At 53.8% G+C, this 19,658-nt stretch overlaps 1 protein-coding gene across 2 annotated transcripts in view; it reads right to left on the reverse strand.

Annotated features, from left to right (window-relative positions):
• Positions 1 to 16,381, reverse strand: part of SLC12A5 (solute carrier family 12 member 5) — a 29,066-nt gene extending 12,685 nt beyond the window's left edge. For both annotated transcript variants that reach the window (XM_040248217.1, XM_040248215.1), the window contains exons 1-14: positions 16,298 to 16,381; positions 10,614 to 10,708; positions 10,199 to 10,330; positions 9,806 to 9,952; positions 8,970 to 9,024; positions 8,355 to 8,485; positions 6,186 to 6,427; positions 4,993 to 5,204; positions 3,227 to 3,397; positions 2,833 to 2,931; positions 2,628 to 2,685; positions 1,463 to 1,637; positions 726 to 844; positions 308 to 406 (exon numbers count right to left, since the gene is read on the reverse strand). In XM_040248217.1, the coding sequence (XP_040104151.1) occupies positions 308 to 406; positions 726 to 844; positions 1,463 to 1,637; positions 2,628 to 2,685; positions 2,833 to 2,931; positions 3,227 to 3,397; positions 4,993 to 5,204; positions 6,186 to 6,427; positions 8,355 to 8,485; positions 8,970 to 9,024; positions 9,806 to 9,952; positions 10,199 to 10,330; positions 10,614 to 10,708; positions 16,298 to 16,349 (1,787 nt within the window). In that variant the 5' untranslated portion in view covers positions 16,350 to 16,381. The remainder of the gene's footprint in view (positions 1 to 307; positions 407 to 725; positions 845 to 1,462; positions 1,638 to 2,627; positions 2,686 to 2,832; positions 2,932 to 3,226; positions 3,398 to 4,992; positions 5,205 to 6,185; positions 6,428 to 8,354; positions 8,486 to 8,969; positions 9,025 to 9,805; positions 9,953 to 10,198; positions 10,331 to 10,613; positions 10,709 to 16,297) is intronic.
• Between the last annotated feature and the right edge of the window lie 3,277 nt (positions 16,382 to 19,658).

Consider the following 19,658-nt stretch of genomic DNA (forward strand, 5'->3'; position numbering starts at 1 on the left):
AGGGGCCTATGAGGTAGGTACGGTTATTGTCCCATTTCACAGCTGGGGAAACTGAGGCTTCCTCATCAAGCCTGGCAGGTGTTGAGCACTAAGGACACGAGAGGGATTCTAGCGGGGACTGCTGATACTGTCTTCTGTTATTACTTGTCATTATAAGGAGACCCTCACCAGGACTTTTCTCAGGCTACTTGGGCTACAAAAGCTGGAGCTGAGGATCCTGAGACCTGGAGGGGATGGGCTGGGGCGAGGGGCTGGGGAGAGGATGGTCCTGTGGGCCGAGGGGGGTGGGGGTGGGGAAGGCACCCACCAGTGGTAATACCGAAAGCGTGGCCGCCAGTTGGGCGTCCTCAGCAGCGTCTGTACCGCGCAGGCCAGGTTCACAAACATGTAGCACATGAGGAAGAACCTAGAGCACAGAAAGGCCCCCAGGAGACAGAGATGCAGGAGAGGCAGAGGCAGCCGTACACGGGGGAGAAGGGGGAAAGGGAGGGGCGACCCGGGGAGGCGGCCAAGTCACGTTCTGATGTGTAGGAAGGGGTTCAAAGGCCAGATCCCCTTACTGCACGCCCCGGTGCATGTGGGGATGACTCTGTACAACAGAGGACAGGTTTCTACGACAGTGGGCTTGTTAAAGTGGTTCAGGTGGGCCGTCCAGGGTCACAGCTGGAGTATCCAGGTAGAGAGACCCCCAGGGCTGATGGGGAGGGCAGGAGGCCAGCACGCACATAGAGAGGATGGGGGCGACCTCGTCCAGGGACGCGATGAGGATGCCAATCTCGCAGATGCAGGCGGTGAGGAGCAGGGCCCACGTTGGCTCTCCGTTGGCTTTGCCGTGGCCAAAAACCTAAGGACACAGCAACCGTCACAGGGGCCTGAGACCCTAAGGACTTCTTGTCTCTCTCCTCCCATCTTGGGGACCAGTACAGGAGAGGCAGAGAGAGAGGGAGGCTGCGTTTCTCATCCTTTAAAGGTAGCCGAGGGGATACCAGGTTTTTGCTGTATCTTGCCCACCCTGACAATGGTACCTGAATGCAGGGAAGTTCAGATGATCCCTGAAGGGGAACAGGAGGGGACAGATGGAAGAGGAGCTCCAGGCGGCCAGCAAGCAGCCGTGATGGAGTTCATCATATATATATATTTTTTAAAGCACCACAGAGAGCACTCTCCTCTCACTCCCCTTTGGCTGTCTCCCTGAGTCCCTGCCCAGTCACAAGGCCCAAGGAGGACCATTTATTTTTCTCCCTAAGAGCAAACAACCCTGCCCAAAGAGATGGCCCTGAGCACAGGCCAAGTCCCAACTAAAGCACACCCATTTTTCATAGTGGCATCACAGAGAGGCAGAGACCAGAAGGCAGTTCGAGGCTTGCTGTGGCCTCTGCTCACCGGGTGGCCTCGCTGGGCAGGGGCCTGGCTGGCTGGTATAGGGGGTGGACTATCGGCCCACGTCTTGCCCACCACTGACCTGGAGGAAGGGCACTATACCATCGCGGGAGATGGCCTGCAGCAGGCGAGGGGCCCCCGTGAGGCTCTGCAGCCCAGCCCCGCAGGTAGAGAAGAAGGATCCGATGACGATAACCCAGGGGGACGGCCAGGCCAGGGTGCCCACCACCAGGTTGCCGTTCACAGCTTCACCAAATCTGGAAGGAAGCAGTAGAAGATACGAGATGCTGGGTGAGCAATGCCACCTGGATTTCCAAAGGGCTCCCATGCCAACTGCGGGGCCAGCCATACATCCACCATGGGGCTTGGCTGTGAAGGGGTGAAGGGACAGACAAAGTCCCTGATGACGTGGGCTGTCTGTGGGGCCTTGGGCAAGACATTCAACCTCTCTGTGCCTCAGTTTCTCCAGCTGAGTGAAGATCAATATAAGTAAATATAAGTGATCATAAAGTGAAGATCAATATAAGCATATCTTATATGATTGGTGGGAGGAATAAGGAGTTAACATATGTAAAATGCTTAGCACAGTGCCTGGAACTTAGTGGCAACTCAATTTTTTTTTTAATTGAGGTATAGTTGATGTACATAAGATTATATAAGTTTCAGGTTTACAGCATAGTGATCCACAATTTTTAAAAGTCATACCTCATTTATAGTTATTATAAAATATTGGCTGTATCCCTTGTGCTGAACAATATATCCTTGCAGCTTTTTTCTTTTACACAGAGTAGTTTGTACCTTTTAACACCCTACCCTTATCTTGCCCCTCCCCGCTAATAATGATTCTAGAACATGGTCAGTTGAATAAGACTGTGTCATCCTGGGCAGATATCTTAAACTGCATCTCCATCTGAAAAATGGGGATTCTGGCCTCATCACGTGGTAACATGATGTGGTGTGAGAATCGAGAAGAGCATTTTCTAAGCATTTTCTATTTTTAAGACAGGGCCATTTGGCCTCCTCCTAGACGCCCTGACTCAGTTCCCTCCCTGCTATGAACCCATCCACACTAGCAGCCCGAGTGAGCCTTCAGAGACCACAAACTGGCCATTTGGCACTGTCTTAAAACAGAAGGTGCTGCCACAGTAGGTGGAGGGAGTCCTGGCCCTTGAGTGTGTGAGCAGAGGTGTGCCTGATGCCCACCCCACCCTCCCCAGAACAGGCTCCTCTCTGAGCCCCTTACTTACTTGTCCCGAAGGACGACCCCCTCGATGCAGGCCCCGAACAGGACAACGGAGCTGATGTCTGCAGCAAAGGATGAAGGAGAATCCCCAGGGCGGCATTCCCCATCCTCCCAACCCCTCCTGAGCCGGCCAGATGAGACAGCAGCTTCAGAGACCCTCCGTGTAGCCCTCCCCACCCACAGTGATCCCCGCCAGCCGTGCAGGATACAGACAGCAGACGTGGTGGCAATGGCCAGGATGGTGCCAGTGGGGATCGACTTCTGGGCATCCCGCAGGTCCCCAGAGCGGTTAGAACCAGCCATGATCCCTGTGAACAGAGGAGCAGCTAGGACAGGAGCCGTGGGAGAGCAGATGGAGATAGGACACCAGCCTCCGAGTCATGAACCCAGGAGTCTAGTCCGGGCCTACTGACTCATGTGAAAGCTTGGGCGTGTTACCTGGCTACTCCAGGCTTTAATTCCCTCACCTGTCCAGTGGGAGGTGAATTGGATCCTGCTTATGTGATGGGGCTATTGGACTAAGAAATTCCCCACATCATGACTGACTTTCTCCCTACCCATCCACTCCCAGGCAGAGTCTTCCCTTTCTGAGCTCCCCTTCACCTGTGACTGAGGGGAAGTAGATGCCAACCAGCAGGGTGAAGTAGGAGGTCATATCGCTGAAGACATAGGGATGGTCCATGTCGATAGGGGTACCATCTGCCAGGCCCGCTGAGGGCATCCCACGCCTTTCCACAATCACCCCCTTGGTCAGGTAGGAGCTCCATAGATTCTCTGTGGGGGAGACATGACTCTCAGATATCAGGGTGCCAGAGTTCTGGGGCCAGGAGGCAGGGTGGACAAAAAGAAGGGTCAAAATCAACCAGCTCTTATTTCCACCAACATTTCCTAAGCCCCTGCTTTGGACCAGGGACTTTGCACATGAATCAGATCAAGTCCTTGACCTAAAATGGCCCAATCTACTGAAGGACATATACAACAAAGACCTATCTCAGACTGATTCAGTATGTCCCAAACTGGTCTCGCCACCCACTCACGGCAAACGGCTCCTTTCCTTTGCCCCTTACCTTGGTAAAAGGCACCGCCATCAATACAGATCAGCTTGACATTGCTCACAACCATTCCCTATACTCGTCTCTGTTTCAAAACCATCTCCAACTACTATCCATTATTCCTCCTAAATATTTCTCAAATACACCCCTTCTCATCTTTCTAGTGTTTCTCCTCTCTGGCGCTATTAACTTGTAGTGATAACTATGATAAGAACAGGCAATTCTTTGTGTGTGTGTGTGGAGGGGGATCCGTCCCCTCACATTGTAGGGTATTTAGCCACATCCCAGCCTCTACACACCAGACACCAGTAATAACCCTTCAGTTGTGACAACCAAAATTGTCTCTAGACGTTGCCACCTGTCTCCTGGGGTGGGGTGGGGGTGCAAAACAGGCCTGATGGAGAACCAGTTTGCGGGCATCCACCACTCTCAGTAAGAAAACCATCATATCTCACCAGGACTCAGCATCAGCCGCCTCCTAGACTTCCTGACTCAGTCCCCTCCCTGCTATGAACCCATCCACATTAGCAGCTGGAGTGAGCCTTCAGAAACCACAAACTGAGCATGTCCGCCCCTTACTCAGAACCCTTTGGCGGCTCCTCATCACCCTCAGAGCACTGTCCAAACTCTTCAACATGGCTTTCAGGGCTGACCACAGTCTGGCTCATGTCAGTCTCTCCAACATCGTCTCTTGCCCCTCCTTCTCTTGCACTTTATGCCCCAGTCATACCAAATTACTTGTCGTTGGAAGGGCACAATATCCTCTTCTGTGTCTGCATGCTTTTAGGCAAGCTGTTCTTCTGCCTGTAATTCCCTTATTCCCCTTGTATAGCTGAAAGTCTCTTATTTGTTCTTCAAAACTATTCTCAGATGAATCCAAGAAGCCTAGTCTTACCACCTTATACACATGACCACTCCCTCCCTTGGGAGAACTCTGTTCATTGAATGCACATCTACACATGTCATAATTTATTTGCTATTACATCTGTCTCTGCTATTAGACTCCTTGAGGCCAAGAACTGTGACTTATTTATGCTGTGTTCCTGGTGCTCAGCACAGCGCTAGGCATTTAGCAGGTGCTTAGTGAATACTTGCCAAACTGATGGCTTTCTTTCCCACTAGATGGGAAGACATGCAAAGGTTCCCTTTCATCTCTACCCCACTGTGATTCCAAGGATAGAACGTGGCCCAGAGTAGGTGCTCAATTAAAACGGATCAAATTTAACTAAATCCCAAAGAGAGTCCCTTAATCCTAACTGACTAGTCCACAATCCCTGCAGTGTTCGCTGGACACCAGACCTCTTCCCTCCCTCAGACCTTTGATGAGGCCACTGGCAGCGCCAGGAATGCCCTGGATCTCCGTGACATTGTTTCGCATGAAGTACTCATCACAGGTGGCGTTGAGGAATCGGGAGGAACAGAAAAGGCCCCAGAGCCGTGTGGTCACTGTCTCATTTCCTTCCCATGCCAGCTTGGCACAGACATCAAAGCCATGGCGAGACAGTGTGCGGTTCCCCAGGAGGCAGATCCTAGGGAGAGAAACAAGGGAGGAAGGTGGGGAGGGATGTAACCTTGCCCTGGTTTTATGGTAGAACCAGCAGGGGAGCACGAAGAAACACAGATGCCAGGGCCCCATATCCAGAGATTTCTATTTAATTGGGATGGAGCCCAGGATCAGCATTTTTTCAAAGCTCCTAACCACTGGCCCGCTGGGGAATCTCCTCCCTCCCAAGTTACTCTAGTATGAGCCAGGGCAGAGAACTACTGCTTTCCCGCGATGCTATTTCAGCACCATGGACAGCAGTCCCAATGTGCCATCCTTCTGAGCTGTGTTATGTATGTAGGGGAATGTATCCTAGGGAGAGAGGCTGAACCAAGAGGGACCTGAGCCCCTAGACCCTCTCTTCTGTGCCCTGTCCTACGATAGAGAAGGTGTTTAATACTAAGAGGTTGTCTCATTCCAGAAGGTTGTTCCCCACCCAAGAAAGCTTTCCCTCACACAGACTGGTCATCCCTTCAGAAATCTTTCCACTTGACTCTTCCTAACTCCACCTGAGTGAGCGTGCTCAGCCATGTCCAACTCTGTGACCCCATGGACTGTAGCCTACCAGGCTGCTCAGCCCATGGGACTTCCCAGGCAAGAATACCAGAGTGGGTTGCCATTTCCTACTCCAGGAGATCTTCCCAACCCAGGGGTTGAACCCATGTCTTCTGCTTGGCAGGTGAATTTTTTACCTCTGAGCCACCCAGAGGAAGCCCAGTTCACTAGCAAGCAGTTGACCCTTACAAAGGACACTGTGCCCACCTCCAAAAAAACTTATCCCACCCTAAAGAGATTTACCTGAAACCAGGAGAGGTTTTCCCTCCCAAGAGAGTTTACTCTGAATCCACAACAACTCCAATTCTGAGAGATAGGGGCGGGCGGGGGGTGGCAGAGACTAGAGTGAAGACCCTGAAACCAGCCAGGGAGGAGGGGGAGGGTGCCCGAGGCGCAGGGCAGCAGCACTTACGGGAAGTTGGGTGGGTCGAAGGCAGACTTGATGACCCCAGCATAGATGGCCAGGATGGAGAGGATGACACAACCCAGGAAGACAAGGGCAAACTTGTTGACGTACTTGACGCCCACAAACACCACGGTGGCCATGCAGGTGAGCACACAGGTGCCGTACACACGCATATTGTTCAGCATGGCTGCCGCCTCCCCGCTGGCGTCTTCTGCCTTAAAAATGGCCATGGCTGGGAAGAGATAAGCCTGTGGGAAAGGGGGGAGGCGGTCAAGCAGGTAACCCAGTGGGGACCAACAAAGAACCACCCCAAGGAAATAACCTGAGGCGCAGACAGGGCTTTGGAGAAAAAGATAACTCTTCACAGCATATTTACAGTAATCCGAGACTGGGAAGGACATCCAACGATAGGGTCTGTCCTACAAAGACTAGTCATTATACAGTCATTAAAAGATGATACTGCAAAAATGTTAGGAGCAATGATTAATTTCTATCATTTTTGTTATCAAGTATAAGTATTAATGATTATTTATTGTCTTTATTATTTAATTAGAAGGCTGATATAAATTAGACATTCATCCCTAGAGGATTAGGTAAATTAATCATGGTATTTTCAAATAGATTATGTAGCTACTAAAAAGGACAACAAAGATTTATATGAACCAACTTAAAAAAGCTATCCCTGTTAGACTGGGTAAAAACAATCTATTTTTAAAGAAAATGTGTCATCTCATTTTTGTAAATATATATATGTGTACTTACATGTGAATATATACACACATACGTGTGTATATATGTCTGTCTGTGTGTAGATACATCAAAATGTTAACAGTCGTTTCCCCTGAATGGTAAAAATGTGAATAATCTTTATTCTTTTTGCACATCTGTATTTTCTATAATTTCTATATGAAATATTAATATATTTATATTGTTACAAAAGTTATTTTCAGTTGTAAGTGATATTTGCAAAGAGAGTTTTGAACTATTAGAGAAATCTATAGAGTTTTATAAAGACAAAATACAATATCATAAAGAAAAACAAAAACTAGAAGGATACACCAAAATGTTAATGATGACTCTTCAGGAGATTGTTATTTCCCTTTTTACATTCTTTAATTTTTTCCAATTTATTATTTTTTTTTTACAATTCAATGGGTAGAATTGCTTTTATAATAATTTTTTAATTTTGTAAAAGCCATAGAGGTCTATTATTATTCTCTCAAAATTTGGCTTCTTGGGTCTTTTATTCCCCATCTATCCTTCCTGACCCTGGACCTCTCCAATCTGCCCCCAAGCCAGAAGCTGAAACATCTGTTAGTTCTAGTTCTCTAAAGGAGTGCAGTTGGGGGGACGTGCACAGGCTTCAGAGTCAGAAAGACACAGTTTCATGTCCCTTTAACTCTCTGAGCCTTGCCTTCCTCATCTGTAAAATAAAGATATCTAACTCATGCAAGAGTCGTGAGAATAAAATAAAATGATACATGGCCAGCCACGGGGCCTGGGTAGAATCAGTGTTTGGGAAATGTCAGCCCAGCTCTCTGTATACCAAAGAACCTTCAGCTCCCACTTCCTCCTGCAGGGGCAGGAAGAACTGAGACCCAAGTCAGCAGCTGTCCACTTCAGACACTGCCCAGGGCCCTGACTGCTCATCAGTCACTGCTTCTGACGGATCTCTTTCTCAGCTCCTTCTTCTCTGCAACCCGCCAGCCATCTGCCCTCTACCATTAACATCCAGAGTGCCTAGCACACTGCCCCCTGGCACGTAGTAGGCAATCACTGAGGGACATGACTGTTATCATTTCTACCATGACTGTACTCTTCCCAACCCACCTCTGACAGTCAGTTGCTGAGTGACCTTGAGCAAGTCGTTTCACCTCTCTGAGCTTCTCATTTGTAAAATGGGCATAATAATACTTAAACCTCGTGAGGCTAATGACTGTAAAGCACTTGGAACTCTGCTGAGAGCACAGTGGGTGCCTGATAAACGACAGCTGTTCATGTTACATAATTAGTGTATCCTGTCTCCCCAACTAGACTGTGAACTCTTTAAAAACAGAACCACATCTGATATCCCTCTGGCCTTACTGAGTGACCCAGCCTACAAGAGGTGTCCAGGGAGCATCTGTTAACTGACTGACAGCCCAGGACCCACACCTCCTTCCTGGCCCCTCTTACCAGCAGGATTTCGATGGTGCCCAGGATATACATGGCCCCAGCAAAAGTTGTGCCCAGGTAGAAGCAGAGGCCCACAGCGCCCCCAAACTCTGGACCCAGAGACCTGGAAATCATGTAGTAGGAGCCGCCAGCTGCAGAAAGAATCCAGTATTGGCAAGAGGTTCGAGGGACCCTGGGCTGCTATAGGGGTGAGGAGGGATCAGAGACAGTGGTGGGCAGAGCCTCACAAGCCTTACAGGCTGTAGTGGGAGACCCAGCCAAACACTCTGAGTGGCTTTTACAGCACTAATTACCATGTTGCTAATTACCCCTCTAAGGAGGTCATGGCTCAGAAAATAGGATGATGGCAAAGAGGGTCTCAGGCAAAAGGAAGAGATCTTTCATTGCCCCGTTCAACACCATCAACAGCCTCCTTCCCCTCCCCTTAAGAGGGCTGCCCTCACCAACTCCACAAACATCACAGCCCAGCCTCAGACCTGCAGTATTGCCTTTCAGAGTTCCTGAGGGCGCCCAAAGCTCTGGGCACTGCCCTTCCTTCCTTCCAACCGTCCAGGTCTCCCTCCCACCCCGCCAGGCCCCCGCCCCCGCCCCCTCCAAGCGGCCCCAGTCACGCACCAGGCACCACACCGTTGGTTGCGATTGCACTCATGGAAATGGCCGTGAGCATCGTCTGTGAGAACAGAGACCACCATCAGTGTGGCGGCCACCCCGTAAACAGCCGTCAAACCCGCGGCCTCTTCCACTGAGCTGCTCCTCGGCACAGGTCCAGGTCCTACTCCTGCCAAGCCCTTCTTGTCCAGAAAACCCTCTTCTTCACCCAGCACACGGAAGGAACTCGAGCTCTCACATCAGAGAGCTCTGGAAACCCCAGCTTGGCCTCTGGCCAGCTGTCTGACCGGAGGAGACCCGTCACTTCAGTTCTCTAAGCCTCCGTTTCTTCGTTTATTCAATAGGCAGGTGGACCAGCTTCGGCACTGGCTACCACACATGTTGAGGGGGGAATCACAGGTCACATGCGAGGAAGCACAAATGTCATGGGAAGTAGGTGTTTAGTGAACATGTGGGTTTTTTGAGAAGATGGGAAGAATTCAGCCAGACCCATTTGGGACCCATCATCCCGTTTTCTTGTGAGTCAAGACCTACCAAATTGTTAACTGTCGTAGGGCTGTAGGTGGGTCTGATTTATTAATGTACACCTATCTTTTTTATCAATGAGTCTGCAGCACCCACCCCCACACAAAGATCCAGGTGACACCTGGTTGATGGCCATCAGGGATGAGCCTGGGAGAGGCTGGAAAGCCCAGTCAGACCTAATTTCCTCTCCAAGATTATACACAGTGGTTCCTATAAAAAGCTCAAGTCTCATGCCCCCCTTCCCTTCCCCTCCCACCCGCAGGTCCCTGCTCAAGCCCCAGCTGTCAGGGAACGGGCGAGGGGAGGGAGTCACTCACACAGGAGCAGCAGATGAAGACCATGCAGAAGGCCTCTATGATGCCCGCGATGCCCACCACCCACGTGAGCCGCAGGAAGAGGATGACCCCAAAGATGTTCTGCAGGCACGGCAGGTACACGCCCATGAAGGTGCCCATGCGGGGGGCCTGCCAGGGAGGCTGGCATCAGTTTCTGCAGCCCCCCCATCCCTACCAGCACCCCAGGCCCTCTCCTCTTCCCCAAACTTTCATCCCCCTCTCGGCCCCCCCATCTCGACCCCTCATCTCCCATTCCTTCCCCTCCCTCCGCCTCCACCTCCTATCCTTCCATCTCCATCATCTATCCCTTCACCTGAATCCCTTTTCCTCCCCCGCCTGCTCTCCCCTCTAGCCCTTCTTCCCCAAGGACCTCACCTGCACAGGCTTCTTTTTTCCACCCTCATTGTTTTCTGCCTCCTCGTGCTCCCTGCTTCCCTGGGGCAGGTTGGTGTAGTTGGCCAGGCCACTAAGCAGGGAGGACACCATGGGGCTGGTGTCCATCTCCTCCTGTGGAGGGAATTTGTCAGTGTTGGGGCACCAGGGTCTAGAGGAGGGTGAGCCAGGAGGCAGAGATAGATGGGGACCAGGAGGCAAGCCATTGAGACTGGGATGAGATGGGCAGGGAGAGAGGGGGTCAGGATAAGAAGTGGAGGAGCAGGTGGAAAGGAAGAAGGCGGACCTGAGGGAGCAATGGAGAGGAGGGGACAGTGCCCCAGGGAAGGAGGGAGGGAACAGCTGATGAAGGTGGAGATGAATCCTGAGGGGAGTCCCAGGACCCCAAGCAACCCACCTCAAACAGGGCCATGTTCTTGCCATCATACTCCTTCCCCTTCTCTGTGTCGGTGCTGTTGATGAAAGGGCTGCTCTCCTTGGGGTTGCCATCACCTGAGAAGGCAGAGGAGTGAGAAACTTGGCATCAATCTGCCTGGGCACCCAGCTGTGTGGCTACTTTAACTCACTGAACCTCAGTCCACACATTGAGAAAAGGAGCTAATGCTACCTCCCCTGCAGAATTTTAGTTCTGTATAACAAACCTAACGCACTCCCTGGCATGTGCAGGATATTTAATGAATGTGGAAGTGCTTCCTCGCTCTGGTCGGGGGGGTGGTGGTCCTACTTCATTCATCAGGGCACCCTAGACTCTCCAGAGTTCCCTCCTTGACCATAACTGGCCCATCCTGGTGTTTGGGAGGTGGAAGCACGCTCTTTCCTAGAGGGGAGGCAGAGACCACTTCAGCCAGAGGCCCCCAGGATACTCCACCTCTTGGAAAAGTGACCCCTTTGGCATGTCCTGTGTCCCTGGTTCATCTTCAGTCAGTGAGTAGTTACTAGATGTCTCCTGCATGCCGCTGTGGGTATGGGGGTGAGGGAATAAAACACAGCCTAAGGCCAGCCCTGCCCTCGGGGAACACAAAGGCAGAGGCGATAAACCCATAGCCAGAAGTTTCCAACCCAGAGTGGTAAGTTGTGTGGCAGAATATGAACGAAGGACTGTGGGAATGCGGGAGAAGCACCCAGCCCAGCCCGGGAGGTCACGGAAGGCTTCCCAGAGGAAGTGACATGTTGCTGAGAACCGAAGGATGAGTAACAGCCAGACTGGGAGGGAGCCGGGAGGGTGTTCCAGGCAGATGGAAGAGCAGAACAGCGTGTTCGATGGCCCAGAGGTGAGAGGGAGCTAGACTGGGTCAGAGGGCCTGAAAGAAGTTTGATCTGGAGGAGTCTAAGGAAGGGGAATGGGGGGAGGGGTGCTGGAGGATAGAGGAGAAGCATATGAAGAAAATGAGGCTAGGAAGGTAGGTGTGGGCCGGGTCCTTACATGACTAGCCAACCACATTAAGGATTTTGGACTTCATCCAGAGGACAATGGGAAATCACTGAAGAGTTTCAGGCGAAAAAGTATCATGGACAAATCTGTGTTTTAGAGAAATCACTCTGGCCTTTTGACAAAGAATAAAGAAGTTAGTTAGCGGGGACTTTCCTGATGGTCCAGTGGTTACGACACCATGCTTCCACTGCAGGGGGTGGTGGGTTCAATCCCTGATTGGGGAACTAAGATCCCGCATGCCACGTGTGGCCAAAAACCAGAAAAAGAAAAAACGCAGAAGCTAAGGACTTTCAGAAATCTGGGCAACGACTGGTGATACTCCAGACCAGAGCAGTGTGGAAAAGTGAACAGACTCCAGAATTATTGGCACACATTTCTATGCCAGATGTGTGTGGATGTGGGAAGGAGGGATCTAGGATAATGCCTGGGTTTCTAGCAGAGGTAAATGGGTGGATGATGGTGCTATTTAATAAACGGAGGGAAAAGAGGGAGACTGGGGGTGGGGAAGAGGCTGAATTTGACTGACGGTGAGGCGCTGTAGGACACTCAAGAGAACTTGTCCAGAAGCTCTTGGATATACGGATCAGCCCAGGACCCAGGAGAGACGCTGGGCATGAGAATCAGTGGTAGCCCACGAAAAGTTGTGTAGCAAGTGTGTGAAACCATGTGCCTGGATGAGATCATGCAAGGAGGAAGTCTCCAGGGCATTAAGGAGAGGGTTCTTTCAAAGAGACATAAGCACCCCCCACTCCCCCACCCCCACCCCTGCACACAGGCACACTCCCTTGGTTCCAGCCATCACACTTTCTCAGTTTTCAGGGCTGAATCCCAGTGGTAGATATCTCTTTGGACTCCGGGGAAACTCTCCAATGACCAAAACAGAAGTGAAGTGGAGGCCCTACATATTCTGAATTTCCTATCCCCTCATCTCCTGACCTCTCTCTCTCTCCATCTCCATTCTGCCCAAATCCTCCCCATCCTCTCCTCCTGGAAACCTCCCTTAGTCTCTCAGCCAGGGTCCATCCCCAAAGCATGACCTGCTATAAATCCAGTCTCATCCTGACTCTAAACTGTGGAAGTGATGCCTCACATCCTCAAGGGAAACCCACCACCTGCTGTCTCCTGCCTCCACTTCCACTTCACTCATCAGGCGGAGAACTCCTGACCCCGAGATAGGGCCTCCACCAGCTCACTCTTCTCCTCATGTCCAGGAGTTCCTGGGACTAGCAGACTGGTACTGCCAGTGGGAGCCTGGCACATACTAGGTGCTCAGCAAAAAGTCTGTTGAGGTGAATTCCCCCGGGCTCCCTTCCTGACCCTCAAGGTCTCGGAAGAGCTCTTTGGGGCTAGAGAACAGGAGAAGTAAAAGTGAGGTGGGTCCCTCTTCATTTTTAAGATGCTGACAAGAGGCCTTGTGTTTTCACCACATTATAGTGGGAACTAGGGGGTTGGGGATGAGATGAGAAGAAATTTCTTAATGGTTAGGAAAACAGGCTGGAGTCAAGAAGATTTAGGTTCCAGTCCCAAATTCGTTGGCTGTGTCCACCCCTTGGGCAAGTCATTTAAACTACGCCTCGGTTTTCTACTTTGCAAAGGGATAATAATCGTGTTTAACTCAGGCTGTGGTGGGGATTAAGTAAAATAATGCCTGTTGGGCATGTGTGTATTGGGCGCATAAGTGTACTTACTACTGTTACTATTACAATCACGATTATTACTAATATACGGGGTACCCCACCCACCCTGGGCGCCCTGTCCCACATCCCTTCCCCAACGGCAAGATTTAGGGGCCTCGTCTCCTGTGGGTTCTCCTCCCCGCGGCTCTTCGGGGTTAGGACTGTCAGGCACGAGAGCCCCCCATTCCTTTCACACCCCTCCCCTCCTCCTTTGTGGGGGCGCGGGGAACATGCAGGGCAAGAAAGAGGGCGTCCTGGCCGGAGACCCGGCATCGAAGCAGCCCCGCGCCGGTCTCCATGGCGACCGCGCGGGCAGAGAGCGCAGCGCGGAGCAGAGCCGGCCACGCGCCCGCAGCGGCTTATGTAACGCGGCGCGCAGCGCGGAGCCAGACTCCGGGCCGGAGCCCAGCCAGGAGATGAGGGCAGAGGAGGGGGCAGCTCGTAGGCTTGCCCTGAGTCGCGCTTTTCCACCCGCCGTCTGGACGGGACGCCAGGCCCCCAGCCTGGTCTGCCAGGGCTGATTTCGACCCCTCCCTGGAACCCCGGTTGAGGGGGAGGGGTGAGCTTCATGAGCCCTCAGTTGGGCAGGACCGCGAGGGGGGATCTTGCCCCCATTCCCGTAGCCGGGAGTCAGAAGGCTGGGATAGCGCCGTGCGGCGCGCGCGCGAGAGGCCGGGCCAGACGGAGGCTGAGCCCTCTCCGCCCCCGCCCTCGCCCCCGCCTCCTGGGAGCTCTCAGCCCGAATCGGCTTTCAATTAAGCTGCGGCCGCCAGAGCTCCCAGGGAGGAAACAGGCTAGCGGCGCGGCTTAGGAGCCTCCCCTGGGGGCCTGGGGCCAGGCCTCGGGGAATCCCCAAGCTAGACTAGGGGAGTAGGGGACGGCGTCAGACCCCAAGAGGAAAGGAGACCTGGGGTGCAGAGACAATATCCTTGTGTTCCTTAGTCCAGAGGAGCCTTCTTTGGTCATTCCCACCTTCCCGAGGTCAGGACCCAGGTCTCCTACATTTCCAAGAACCCAAGTTCAGAGATGCCGGATTTTCTCGGTTTGATGGTCTTCCCTCAAGCCACCGCCCCCTCCCCCCCATCCCATCACTGTCTCCAGGCAGCACTGGGAGGCCTTCTTTCTCACTCTGGGGCCAAAAGGGCCTGACCCAGGTCCTGGCCACTCAGAGAGAGAGAGAGAGAGATAGAAAGTCTGCAGATGAGTCTGCTACACTCAGAGTCTGGAAAACTTGTGGGGAGAGGGTAGAACTGAAGGGAGTTCCTAGTTGGAGTCCTGCTGCACACTCTTTTCTAGGCCACCTGAGACCCTGCAGAAATCCCGTGGCCCAGGAAGGCGCCATCGTCAGGGGTAGGACAAGCAGGGCCTGGGGGACTGGACCAAACCCTGTGTCTGGGGGAGCAGAGCCCCCTCCTCAGAGTGGAGACATCTGAAGGGGTTCCCATGTGGGAATGACTGCCCCCACCTTCGTTCCCTAGGAGCAGCGACGGGATGCCCGGCTCTGCTGCAGACTCGACTTTGCCAAACCACCCGCCTCCCGAAGCCTGAAACTGCTATGGAGGAGGGCGCCTGCGGATTGACCCCAGGGTCACTGGGGAGATGGATGAGTTAGCCAGTCAGTAGTTCCTGCCCCTGCTCAGCTTCAGGGAGGAAGAAGGGGTGTCAGAGGATGAGGGACCCTGGTGTCCACAGCCTTCCAATCGACCACTTGGCTCTGACTTGGACCCAGGATCCGGAGGACTTCAAGTCCAGGCTGCCCGTCCCTGAAAGACCCTGCGCTTTGAGTCTTTAGGACCTTGGGCCTTCCCTGGGGGGAGGTCTGCAGGAGTCTTGGCCCAGAGGGTCAAGCAATGCCCAGGGGAGCGTTTGAAGGCGCTGAGCGCAGACAGCCAGAGCAGGAGGTGCGCTAGTGCGCAAGGGACGCAGCGCCGGTGGAGGGTGGGGGGTGGGGGCGGCTGACAGCCGTGATGGATGGCTGAGACCGCTGGGGGGCGGCGGGGGGCCTGGGAGCCCGAGGGGGTGGCTGGCCTCGAAGACCTCGGAGCAGAGAAACCGCGGAGGAGGGCGGGGGAGAGCGGGAGCCGCCAACGGACTCGCTCCAAGCCCCTCTGCTCCTGGCGAGTCTCCGCACCCACCGCAGCGCGTCCGCAGTGTCCGCGCCACGGAGCCGGGGATTCGGCCGCTGGGACCCCATTCCTGAGGCCTCACTGGGGAAGCTAGCAGAGCTGGCTAGAGAGACTCCCCTCTGCCCCACCCTGGAAATCTCACAGCTATCCCAGAGTACCCAGAGGAAAGGGAAAGGGGAAAGAAAAGAGGGTGATCTTGCTTCCCGTCCTGAAAAGGAACCCATGGGAACGCGAGAGGGAGAAAGAGATTCCGCAAAGTAGAGCTGAAAATCCCCGGAGGAGGCTCGCTTTAGTCGGAGGTCGGATCTTGGGCAGCTTTGGGGGAGGGGGCCCGGACTGCATCAAGTGACCCCTTAAGGAGACACCGCAGCCGGACAGGGGCTGTCATATGGCTCCAACCCCCCCATAGGCACCTTCCCCCCACCTTTCAGCTGGAAGTCTCAAAGCGAGGGACTGCAGCAGACTGCGCCCCCCCAACCCCCGCGCTCTGCGCCAGGACGCCAGGGTCCCTTCTCGGGAAAAGAAGCCCTCCTCCCGCCCGTCGAGCTCCACGTCAGCCCATTCTAGCTCTTCCAACCCCTTCCCACCGACTCCCCCGCTTTGCTAGCCCACGGCTGTACCCGGGCCGTGGGCAGTGGCAAGCCCTCGGCCCCCGGTCCTGGCCCCGGGCGCGGCACATTCCAGCACCTCTCACGGCGCCTGGCGCATTCCAATGGAGCTAGGCTCCAGGCCGACTTGGGCGCCCACCGCCCGGGTCAATCCCAGCCTCGCCTCCGAAGGAGGCGGCCCCCCTCTCTGTCTCTAACCCCAGAGCTGCTTCCTCTCCTTGCCGCCCCCGATCGCTTACCAGGGTTGGCGCCCCCATCGCCGTCCTCGCAGTCCGTCAGGTTGTTTAGCATGGTGGCGGCGCGGCGCCGGGCCGGGGATGGCTGCGCCGCCTTGCCCGCGTCCCTCTGCCTGCCTTCGCCGCTCTCTCGCTCGCTCTAGCTCTCTCGCTCTCCGCTCCACGGAGGAAGAAGCTGCAGTGCCCGCCCGCCCGGCGCACACACACTCGCACACGGACACACGCTCACACCCGCGCGCGCCCCCTCTCAGCGGCGGCGCGGCTCACCTCATCCCGTATGCAGGAGGCGTGAGCCACTGGCGGGGTTTTGGGAGGGGGGGAGCGAGGGAGGGAGGAAGAAGAGGGGACGAGGGGCGGGCAGTGCGCTCCCGGAGGCCCCCTCTCACGGAACCTGGGGGCTTGCACCAGTGGGATGGAGAGGGTGCTGCGGGGGACGGGGGCCTCGCCTCCCGGGAGCAGACGCAGCTCCGCCCGCCCCCCACTCTCCGGCGCAGGCGGGGCCGGCACGTGGGCAGGTGCCATCCCGCGCCCTAAAAATAACGGCAGGGAACTAGGTCGCGGCCGCGGGGAGGCGGCCCCGCAGCGGCTGCCTGGCCAGGGGTCTGGGCTGACCCCTACAGGGAAGATGCGGGGATCTGAGGCGGCAGGGGGAGCGCGCCGTGGAATATGGGTCCCTGGAGAGCTTGCCTGCAAAGCTGGGGAGGCCGGCCCTGAAGAACGCTGTGGAATCGTGCCCTCGCCCACAGTCGCTGCTCAAGAGGCCGGAGCTAGGGATGTGTGAAGGCCAGAGCCTTTAACTCAAGCACCGTGCTGGCCCCCGGGGGGTCAGGGTCAGGGGCTGAACTGTCTGGCTCATCCTGGCTTAAAATGGGAGGCATGAGTCTGAGGAGTTGCAGCGAACCCTTTCTTTCTGTTTAGACCGATAGAGGTCTCAGCGTCTCACCTCAAAGGCAAATTACTGGAGTCCCAAAACAAGGGACCCCACCCCTACCCCCATGAAAGGAACCTGGGAAGGAGAGGTGGTGAGGAGGAGAGAAGGTGGCAGTGAGGTTCTGGAGAGCTGATTCCCCACTGGGGATGGTGCAGCCTCTGGGGAGGGCAGGCCGGTCGCAGGCTAGCCAGGAGTGGAGTGGGGGAGGGGAGAATGAGGCCGCCTGTCGGTTTGGGACCAGATTTTGTCCTGGGGCGGGAGTGTCTAATCCCCTAATCCAGGATTGCTTTCTGAGGATTCCAGAGCTGACATGCTTTCTGCGTTCCCCCTCCTCCCTTTGATTGTCCTGGGACCCTCTCAGCACCCCGACTCCGGACACGATCTCATGGGGAAAGATCTCAGGAAGCAGCATCAGCACTGTGGACCCTTTGAGCCCCAGCAAGATGGAAACATCCAATGAGGAGAGCAGAGTTGGGGCAAATGACTTTGAGACTCACTCAAGCTCCCAGCAGTAGCCCTCTAAGTTTCAGGGGAGTTCCAGGCCTGGAGAGGATGGCTTCAATCATCTTAGCTAATGCATAGCTTTCATTTTACAGGTGAAAAAGCTAAGACTCACTGTTGATGGGGATCGGGGGAAATCACTGCCTATGAACACAATACCAGTGAATGGCAGAACTTGGCCTAGAATCCAGTTTCCTTTATTCCAGTTTAGGACTCTTTTCCTCAACATAACCTCTTTTGAAATGGGTCCTGCCTCCAATAGAAGAGGCAAAAATGCAGTCATATCCAAACTGCTCAGTGCCTCTCATCCTTGGCTACTAACAAACGAACAGGGACTGGGTTGGAGATGAACTCTCTCCCTTTTCTTGTGCTCAGGCTTTAGAAGTGCAGGGCCAGAGTGGCCTCTCAGCTTGCAATTGGAGGTAGGCCCAGAGATCTTCAAGGGTCCTAGAAAAAAATAAATCTTCACCACTAGCGATCCGGTTCTAGGACATGAGTTTTTCAGGACCATGGACAGGGCCCGCGCTCAGATTCTGTTGTCACACATGTCGCTGACTTCAGATTGGATCAACCACCGAGTCTTCAGCAGCTAACTGAAGTGGGACTCTGAGGCATCCTCCAGTAAGATAACCCCTTCACTGGATTTTATGGACACTGGAAGGACCCTTTAGGGTGGAGAGCTAGCTATTCAGACAAGGTGTGAGAATTGGCCTTCTTGGCTTTCCCAGAGAGAAAACCACCCACCCACACACAAAAATTGCAATGAGTTTAAATTGGTGACAGGGGTTAAAGGGATTGCAGGTGGGTAGGCCAGTGTTCAAGAATTTTTAAGCACTGCATTTCACAAACCACCACCACCACCATTATGCTTTTCTACTACTCTGTAGAGACAAGTAATACAGTAAAATGTGTAGTATGTTTGAGAAGTGCTGAGAAATAAATGCTGAGGTTTTTCAGCAATCCTGGGTCTGGGATGTTCCCCTGTGGGTATTTCCCATTTGTGGTCCAGAGCCCTGGCCACTCAGGGAGGGACTGAGCCCACCCACAGAGAAAATCCAGATCGCAAGGGAGTAGATGAAGGCAGGCATGATCCTCTTCCCCTGGGTGTCCCATCTGGGCACCCTCACCAGACCTCCTATCTCACAAGGCATCCAGGATTCAGGGGATAGTGGTGCTGTCCTGTCCTCTGCCCCGAAACTCTGCATTCCCTTGGGCAAAGCTGGGTTCCTCTCAGGCCCTGAGTATCTCCATCTATAGAATGAAAGAGTGAGGCTGCATAATCCCTGGGCCTTCTTCCCACCCTGAAAATTGTCCATTTATCTCAGACCAAATCCATGGAGCACTTCACGAGGAGCCAAGACCAACTGAGGAGACAGCCACAAGGGGAGACCCCAGTCCCTTGGTTCACCGCCCCCACCTCTCAAGAAGACTGATCCCCATTCTGGTCTCAGGCCAAGCCTCTGCTGTGAGGCTTTCAGAAAACATATCACAGGCCCTCCTCCACTGGCAGCCTGGCCTTAGCCAGTAAGGGTGACCCTTAGCTCTGAGCCCCAGGAACATGGCTGCAGGCTCAGTGCCCCATCCCCGCCGAGAGCCCTCGGAGGATCTAGGGCCAGGGGCTTCCTCTCATTACATTATCACGAGGTGCAGAGCCTGGCACAGGTCTTATTTCTCAACTCTGAGTCTCTAAAATTCATCTCCCCTTCCACTTATGCTTCTCAGAGAGAGAGGGGAAAAAAAAAAAAAGGTTAGGGAAACTGCCTCCTAATATCAGGATTTGGACACTGGAAGGAATTTTGTAAGTTATTTTTTAACCAGTCCTCCTATCTAGGGAAATTGGAAGAAATGGAAAGAAAATAGAAATGGAAAGCTATGAATTTGCTTCATGGGATGAACCTGTGGCAGACTAGGGACTAGAATCTGGCTCCCTGA

This window comes from Oryx dammah, unplaced genomic scaffold (assembly GCF_014754425.2).
Source record: "Oryx dammah isolate SB20612 unplaced genomic scaffold, SCBI_Odam_1.1 HiC_scaffold_10, whole genome shotgun sequence".
Lineage (NCBI taxonomy): Eukaryota > Metazoa > Chordata > Mammalia > Artiodactyla > Bovidae > Oryx > Oryx dammah.